The following is a 9,405-nucleotide window of genomic DNA, read 5'->3' as shown; positions in this document are numbered from 1 at the left end:
TAAGCCAAAGAGTGGGGTAGGTTATGGTGCTATTATACATGAAATCATAGAGTATTCGAGTAGTTTCATTTTATGTAACTTTGTCCATGAGTTTAGGAGCTCAAATTTTGAGCATATTTTATCATACTACAATAGCATATTTTAGCAACAAAGGGTCGGTCATGTAGTCGATGGTCGAAGCTGGATTAGTGGATAGGTGGAAATTGGTGGATCAGTGGATATGCTACGTATTTTGATAGGTATGGCGGGTTTCAGGTTTGGGTACGACAGAAATGGGTTTGAACCAATGAAACATGTCGGGTTTCATAATGTACCAAATAGTAGGCCTGCGGGGTTAGAAAGACACCCATTCCCATCCCCTAATAGGATAAAAAACCGTGGGTGGCGCGGGTTTTAGGGCCCATTGCCATTTTTAGCTGTGCAAGAAGAGGGACACAGAGGTGCGACCGAGGTGAAAGAGAAGACCGTGCAGAGGAGCAAGAAGGTGAGGGAGTCCTGCTCTCTCGCCCCGTAAGTCTCAGAGAAGAAAGATGTCACCGTGACAGATCGCGAGAGAGACCGAGGAAGAGAGATATTCATAAAAGAGCTATCTCGATTGCACGAAAAAATGGGAAACAAAGAGATTTTCAGGAAATAAAAAAACACCTGAAAACAAAATGGGAGGAGTGGGGGTTGGGTGCCGGGGCAGTCGGTAGTGGGGGAGGGGGTCGAGGGGAGGATGGACGAAATAAGGAAGGAGATCGTCTAGAAAGGATCGCATGCAACTTGAGGTAAGTTGCATCCTTAAATTGCGCGATTGGGCCTCAATGGCTCATAGCCTCGGAATAAAATGGTCAGCGAAAATCGGTACAAAGGAAATCAGGCAGGAGAAAATCGATGGGGGGGATCACACGAGAGGTCGGAGGGACGAACGAAACAGGTATGGACTCCCCTTTAGTACTAGAAATGGGAGAGGGCTTGGGTGGAGATATGTGAGGGAAAAAGAGTGCTATGGCCCGCCCTATTCGTGAGGAATTTGGTATACACATGACAGCCCAGCCCAACACAACATGACAGCCCAGCCCAACACAACACAACATGGCCCGCCCGCACTGTTGTTGAAGGCGAGCAGCAGTGCATTGCGGCCTGGGGAGAGCGATTTTTTGTTTTGCCGTTTCGTGAAAGTTGAGCCAGATTTGACCCTGGTTAGAAAAATTTCAGGATCTGGCCCTTTTCCTACGGCCGGAGTTGATGGCGGTAGGGTATACCAGCCTACCACCAAGGCCCCTGGCGGTAGGCAACTTATCCATGTCAGAACAGTGCAGCCCTACCATCAAATAGATTGGCGGTAGCCTGTGCAACCCTACCGGCGAGGTGTCCGGCGGTAGGTGGGTACAAGCACTGTATTTGATAGTTAGAATTTTTTTTTGCAGTAGAACGTGCAACCCTACCGCTCAGGGCCTCGGCGTAGCAGTTATGCCCTACCGTCATTGACCCCGGCGGTAGAAAAAGGGCCAGATCTCGGGAAAAAAATGATCCAGGGTCAGATCTGGCTCAACTTTCGCAAAAGGGTTTAAACACCAAATTTGTCCGCCTGGGGAGAAGTGGCGAGGAGCTAAGGTCGAGATCCCGAGCTGCAGGTCGCACCATCATACCAGGCACCCACCCCACATGCCTCAGCGCCGCCGTCATGCCCCAGGAGTCAACTAACAGCGGCGAATTGACGAGGCAACGACCCTGTCACATGGACACAACCACACATGTAATTTATTTTCCCTGCCAAATTCTTATTTCTCAATACTACCATTTTTTACTATAGGATGATACAATCTGTAATTTAGGTACTACATTACTGCTTTGTATTATGAGGTGGTTTTAGTTGAAATTTGAACTAAAACCATGTTATGTATTTCCGAACAGAGGGATCCATTCTAAACATGTTTGATGGTAAAATGGTATGGTTTATTTTTAATATATATGTGTATCGGTTGATATAACATATGAGAACAAAAGTATGCATTTCCATATCAAATGCCCACTGAGATAGTATATCTGATTCATAATTTCAATTTTTTGTCCTTCACTTTAGTTTGGCCCGTCCAGTTTTTTTGTTTCTAACTCCGTCACTGAGGGAGAGAGAGTAACTAATTTGGCTGCCTTCATGTCAGAGATGAAGAGGCCAAAACATTGAACGTCATGCATGCATGCATGTGCACAGGGACACTTCCGTTGGTGCATGGACAGAGTAATGTCTCTCGAGAAAAGAAATCGATAGAGTAAAGTCGAATAAAACCTCGTTCAGTACTCCTATGCCATGGTACTCGTAAGTACCGTCCTACCTGCGCACGGAAGTTGCCTCGGTCGCTTTCCTCGGCGCGCTAGGTTTTAGAGCAACTCCAATCGCGCCGACCAAAATGAACAACGATTTATCCGTTTTTTGTTTGTTTGGATTTATCCGACGGACAACCACGTTCGCTTTCGCGTTTGGGTCGGCACATGCGTCCAACGCTGGCCCGACCCATTTTTACGGCACACGAAAAAAATAGAACATAAATATTTTGAAAATGAAAAAAAATATTAATTAAACATTAATGCCGGCCAAAGCCAACGAGAGTCCATTAATTAAAACATTAATTAAACATTAATAAAAACTAAACTATGAGGCGGTGCGCTGCCCTAAGCATCCTCCTCGTCGTCGTCGAGGCCAGTGTGGTCGATCGGCGTCGGCACTGGGCCAGCCCAGGCGATAGCGACGTCGTCCGCCATGGGCTGTGCTGCCACCGGCTGGGGTGCCCTGCCCCGGGCACTACGCGCCTCTTCCTCGGCGTCTCGCTCCAGCTGCTCGAGGTACTCTCCCTCGTGACGCTCCTGGGCTAGCCTACGGTGGCGCCATTGTTCGAGGTAGGCCGCCATATTGCGCCTCCGTCGCCTGCATCCAGAACGGTGGCGCGCTGACCCACTCGCGCACTACCCCGGTCGAGTAGCGCTCGATGGGGGTTGGCTCCGGTACGGCCTTGGCTGGGGACGGCGGGGCCAATTGCAGCACGACGCAGTCGCCGGCCGCGGACAGCGCCATGGCTTCCGCCATGCGCGCCTCGTACGCCCTCTCCCCCACCTCCTCCCTGTGCCTCTCATCCTCCTCACTCGGAGGACAACTTCCAGCGCCGCCTGGTAGGCAGCCTTCGCCACCTTGTCCTCCTCGCACACGACGAGGGGTGGCAGTGGGGAGCCATGCGAGACGTCGCGGACGCCGTACCTCCTCGTGCTCGAAGGCGAACCACCGCTACCAAGCGGGGCAGTTGATGTCGTAGGCCGGGTCGCGGCCCTGCTCCGGCATCAGCAGCTGCCTCCAGCACCGCACCTCCTTCGTGTGCGCCCTCGCCAATCGTGGCGCTGCGGCACTGGGATTCTCTCCGGATCCAAGTGCCAGTAGTGCGGCAGCGTGACATCGGGGTAGGGGAGAGGGACGCAGTGCTCCCAGTGCCACTTCGCCTGGTGCACTGGGACGACGATCTACTGCCTTGACCGGCGGTAAGACAATGGGGGAGGGAGGGAAGCGCGCGGGGGGGGGGGGGGGGGGGGATAGCGGGGCCCTTGCCCTATCCCTTGCCGGAGAAGGGGCCCATTGCGGTCGCTAGGGTTTGCTACGCTTTGTCGCTGGCGGGGGAGCAAAGGGGCTGCGAGATGGGGATGGGGGGCGTCTGAAACCGGCTGAGGATGGCGCCCCACCGCACGCTCGGATTAAAAAGGGCCGACCGCTGTCGCTGACGCGTGGGCCCGTGGTGGGCGGTCGTCATTAAGAAAGCTGACTGCGGTAGTTGGGCGACCGTCTTGTGGGGACGCGGTGGACACCGAGAAGGTGCGCGAGGCGTCCGCTTCGCGCCCGTGCCGACGCATTTCAGGCCCAAATTTCGGCTGAAAATGGGTACGCGCGGACGCGAAGCGGACACCATTTAAGAATGGGTCGACGCGTTAGGCCGTCACAAATGTCCGCGGCGACCCAGATGGACGGACGAAATGGGTTGCCCTATTGGAGTTGCTCGTAGAGCATAGTTAATAATACAACCAACAATCGACTATAAAAAAATGTCATGTGATCTAGAGCCTAATAACTGGCAAGTATAATAGTAATTTTTAAAGGGACGCACGTCAATAGACGGATCCTTTTACAAGATCCGTCGGGTTGCGAGCCGTCAGGTCAGCATAACATGTGGCTGAGCGTTGTCCTCACCTTTTACAACAAAGGTCTTTTTTCAAGTATCTTTTTGCAACCAAATCTTGTTGCAAAAATATTTGCAACAAACGTTGTCTTGTAGTTTTTTTTGTACCATAGGTCTTGTTGCATAATTTTGTTTGCAACAGGGGTCCTATTGCAGATTTTGTTTGTGTGTGTCTCTTTTTTTGCAATATAGGTGTTGTTGTGGAAAAAACTTTTATAACACAGGCGATGTTGTAGAAAAAATTACAATATAGTTCGTATAGTGCGGTGGGCGAGCCACACATAAGATACCCGTCACGCGCCGGAGGAGATGGACTCCCTATGACGGATCAGCCGGATGTTCCCAAGCTTTTCCCATTTCAAATATGTACTAATACTTTATTAATAGTTAACCCACTGTATAATCTCATAAAGCGTTTTGAGGCTCGTGCTGCAGCTGAATACCAACTTCTCTTCTCCCTCACCTTCTCTTTCCTCCAACTAAGTAAAGATATAGAAGTACTATTTTTATAGCCTGCTTATGTCACCTTATTGTATTTGCTCTTATATATTCTCTGTGTGCACATTTCAATGTCCACAAGGCGCAATGCATAGTTAATTTGGATACATATGGTTTATTTTATTATCTTTGCTTTAAGCTGGCTGTCAAGCATGCATCACCAATGTTGTCACTGCCCAATGACCTCGCTTCATTATCTGGTGTACACTCCCATGATAGAGAGTGTAGTCAAGATCAGGCCGGCTCGCAGAGTTTAAGATTGACCAAATCAAATCACTGGTGTATCTCGTGGTTTGTACAAAATGCCCGCTTCCATTGAGAGGAGGACACGCAAAGCTAAACCTCGGACATATCTGATATTTGGGTACAGTACTGTCGCCGCACCAGAGATTATAATCTAAATATTGTCATGTGTGTGTTTTGTCAAGAAAAATTATTATCTTTCATGTCTAGTGTAACGTAGGAAATGTGTTTGTGTTCACTGATAGCTAGCATAGCAAGGCGTCAATTTTGAAGCTCCAAAGATCCAGTCTTCAGTGAGAGTACGCTTGTGTCTCACACAAAACACTTAGTCATTGCCCTCCCAACCTGCAGTTCTTGATATATCAGTCTTGCATAACGACGATATGAACAACGATGGTTCGGAAAACGACCGGCATGAGCTAGCAAACGTTGAGGTTGATACCCGGGCGACGTCCACTAGCTAGCCAGCCAGTATACTACATACTATAAATAGGGGTATCTAGTCAGTGTACATACATACAGTGTAGAGATATACAGGTATGGTCGTCGGAGTGAGGGCAGCAATGGCGACTCCACTTCTTCTTCTTCTTCTTCTTCTCCTCTTTCTTGCTCTGGCTCCCGCGCCTGTCTTGTCAGCCGCCATCGGACCGGTTACCAAGACCGGCAAATTCATCACCAAAGATCTCCGTACGAGTACGACAATCAACAAGTCCGTCAAGGATTACATGGGCCAGCGCAAGGACGGCCAGCAGACGGGCAGCGCAGCGGCGGACAGCTACGGCCCCTTCATCCTCGACATCTCCCTCGGGACCTCGCCGCAGACCCTCCCTCTTATCATGGACATCACCAGCGACCTCGTCTGGATGCACTGCGATCCCTGCCCCTCGTGCCACACCCTCTCGCTGCCGCCAACGCCGACGCCCACGTTCCTGCCCGAACACTCCAAATCCTTCGCCGAGGTCGGCTGCGCCACCCAGGCTTGCCAGCGCATGAAATACCACGACTGCGCCGGACACGACCTCTGCAGGTACACAATGAGCCATATGTCCGGCTTCCTTGCCACCGAGACGTTCAGCTTCGGGAACATCACCGGACCGGGGCGAACAGACGTCCCGGGCGTGGCGTTTGGCTGCAACCTCAACATCACGTTGCCGGAGATCAGCGGCGTCTCCGGCTACGCCGGCTTCAGCAGGGGCCCCCTCTCCCTCGTGTCGCAGCTCAACATCTCCAGCTTCGCCTACTTCATCGCGCCCCCCGAGCACGACGCCGGCAAGAGCTTCGTCAGCTGGAGCTGGGGAGGCGCCGCCGACAATGCCACGACAGTGCAGACCACGACTACGGGAAGCAGCAGCAGCACGCCGCTGCTGGCGGCCACAAAAGCCCAAAACCCTTACTGGTACTACGTTAATCTCACCGGCGTGCAGGTCGACGGCAAGCTCCTGGCCGCCATCTCGGCTGAGACCTTTGACGTCCAGCGTTCCGGTGGTGTGTATCTCAGCACCAGGTTTGCCGTCACCTTCCTCGTCGAGGACGCGTACAGGGTGCTGAGGCAGGAGCTGGTGAGGAGGATCCAGTCCGAGGGTGTGGCTCCGGTGAACGTCTCCTCGCACGACTGGGACCTGTGCTTCCTCACGGAGCACTTTGCGAACGCCAAGGTTCCAACGATCGCACTTGTGTTCGACGGCGCTGACGCGGCGATGGAGGTCAACGTGGAGAACTACTTCCAAGATTTGGGCCACGGGAGCACGTGCCTCACCATACTGCCGTCGCCCCACGGCTGGCCGGGCTCGGTCCTGGGCAGCCTGCTCCAGGCAGGCAGGACCATGGCCTACGACATCCACAGTGATGGCGGCGGCACGCTGACGTTCCAGACGTTCGAGACGGCAGCGGGTGCCCCCGCGACGGCGAAGGTATTATTACTGCTTAATTTGCATAAATAAATTCTCTCTGCTAGGCTTCTGTATGTGTTCTACACTAGCCACAGCGGGAGAAAGCGGTCAATTATACTCCTATCCTATGTCGCTAATAATGTGTACTCTGTCTCTTCTTTGCTTAAGATATCTATTCTATTTCTATCTATCTATCTATCTATCTATCTATCTATCTATTGTATCACTTTAGCTAAAGGTAAGTCGCGCAATTTCTCATTTGGGGTCTGTCAAATTGTTGGCCCCTCATTTTCATTTTCCAAGATACGTGCTATTTTTTGTGGGTTGGTGCTGTTGCTGTTCGGTTGAATTTGACTTGTCACTATTTGTGGTTAGTCAATTTTTCCCTGCTGCAAACAGGCTGTTTTCTGCCCCACTGCTTCGGGCCTTGAGTAGCACACGTAGAAATCATACCATTGGTCCGATTCATACGCTGGAATGGAATCAAACTCTGATTATAGTGTGTATCTGCCTGCTGCATGGGCGCATGTTCTTGCCACTCTAGAGTCGACGCTCACTCTTGTTTTTTTCTTTAAGAACACCTCAAGAGGGGCAGGGGATTCCTGCATTTCATTAAGAAGAGGGGAATTACCCCATAACTCTGAGATAACCGGACGAAACCCTGATACATACACACACACACCTACCACACGTGATAACCGTGGAAAGACCCTGACCACACAACTGATTAAGGGACAATCGAGCAAAAACCCCAACCACATCTCTACCTAATATTAAAGGGAGGAGTCTTTCATAGTTCTCCATAGGTCGCCCTTTTCTATCCGTTGATATTATGTTAATTATAAAGATTGACGGCTGGGATTTAAACATAGATCTATATTTTATCTTATCTACTACGAAAGAGAAGACACAAGAAGACACAGAACAAAGTATGCATGTCGGGCTTGATGAAAAAAGGGAAAAACGAACGCTGCACATCCCGCTTGACGAAAAAAAGGAAAACAATCCTATATATATATCAGGTCAACTTCCTAGCCTAGACGTACATATCCCACAACCGCCGACGCATCAACCCCTGAATCCTTTTTCTTTGGAAGACCCACCCCTGATTCTTGCTGCCACACGAGATGAAAATAAATCATGATGTCTGCCCCTTGCAGCCGCCGACCCCTCTGCACTTTCTCCGACACCGGCGTGCACTGGCGCTGTGGCCCTTCTCCATGCCATGAGCTTCGAGGAGGTCGGGATTGCAGCTGGATTTCTCCTCCCCTTCCTTCCCTGAACATGGCTAGATGGGATCCTTCCGGACATCATCTTCCTCCTCTTCCTCTTCAATTCACTCCCTCAAGATCGCGGTCAAATCCTCCTCCCCTACCACCCCTGCCATGGCTCAGGTTCCACTGGACATGGCCGAGGCCCTCTCTGGCACCAGATGCGTTGCCGTCGTGGTGCTGCGGCTGACAGTAAGCATGGACTTCGACCAAGGTTCCTCCGCGAGCACGGCAAACACAATGGCTGGCAGGTGGACATGGTCTGGGCTGGGTCAGTCGTTCACCGAGTCGTCGTTTGGACCAGCCACCAGCGGACCGGACCGGAACGAGGGGCCCAGACCGGCGAGGAAAAATCTCGGTTAGGACAGAGGGACCGACCTGCATGGGGTAGTAGGAGTCAACGTCACGATCGCCGTGTGCAACATGCGTGCATGTGCCCTGCCCGGGGTGCTCGGGTCGCGGTGTGCACCGTCTGTGCGTATAGGCCGCCGCACACTGTTGCTGTCGTGAGTGTTCAGCGTGGCGACTACATCATGAGATAACCGGACGAAACCCTGATACATACACACACACACACACCTACCACACGTGATAACCGTGGAAAGACCCTGACCACACAACTGATTAAGGGACAATCGAGCAAAAACCCCAACCACATCTCTACCTAATATTAAAGGGAGGAGTCTTTCATAGTTCTCCATAGGTCGCCCTTTTCTATCCGTTGATATTATGTTAATTATAAAGATTGACGGCTGGGATTTAAACATAGATCTATATTTTATCTTATCTACTACGAAAGAGAAGACACAAGAAGACACAGAACAAAGTATGCATGTCGGGCTTGATGAAAAAAGGGAAAAACGAACGCTGCACATCCCGCTTGACGAAAAAAAGGAAAACAATCCTATATATATATCAGGTCAACTTCCTAGCCTAGACGTACATATCCCACAACCGCCGACGCATCAACCCCTGAATCCTTTTTCTTTGGAAGACCCACCCCTGATTCTTGCTGCCACACGAGATGAAAATAAATCATGATGTCTGCCCCTTGCAGCCGCCGACCCCTCTGCACTTTCCCCGACACCGGCGTGCACTGGCGCTGTGGCCCTTCTCCATGCCATGAGCTTCGAGGAGGTCGGGATTGCAGCTGGATTTCTCCTCCCCTTCCTTCCCTGAACATGTCTAGATGGGATCCTTCCGGACATCATCTTCCTCCTCTTCCTCTTCAATTCACTCCCTCAAGATCGCGGTCAAATCCTCCTCCCCTACCACCCCTGCCATGGCTCAGGTTCCACTGGACAT

General features: G+C 51.3%; 1 protein-coding gene across 1 annotated transcript; it reads left to right on the top strand.

The window, feature by feature from the left end:
- Window positions 1-2,969: 2,969 nt before the first annotated feature.
- On the top strand, window positions 2,970-7,264 carry LOC123152761 (aspartic proteinase nepenthesin-1-like). The gene is made up of 4 exons (XM_044572223.1): window positions 2,970-3,150; window positions 5,478-6,850; window positions 7,062-7,067; window positions 7,229-7,264. The coding sequence occupies exons 1-4, from the start codon at window positions 2,970-2,972 to the stop codon at window positions 7,262-7,264; spliced, it is 1,596 nt and encodes a 531-aa protein (XP_044428158.1).
- Window positions 7,265-9,405: the final 2,141 nt, after the last annotated feature.

The sequence above is a fragment of the Triticum aestivum genome, chromosome 7A (genome assembly GCF_018294505.1).
Source record: "Triticum aestivum cultivar Chinese Spring chromosome 7A, IWGSC CS RefSeq v2.1, whole genome shotgun sequence".
Taxonomy (NCBI): Eukaryota; Viridiplantae; Streptophyta; class Magnoliopsida; order Poales; family Poaceae; genus Triticum; species Triticum aestivum.
This window is presented reverse-complemented; position numbering and strand designations above follow the sequence as displayed.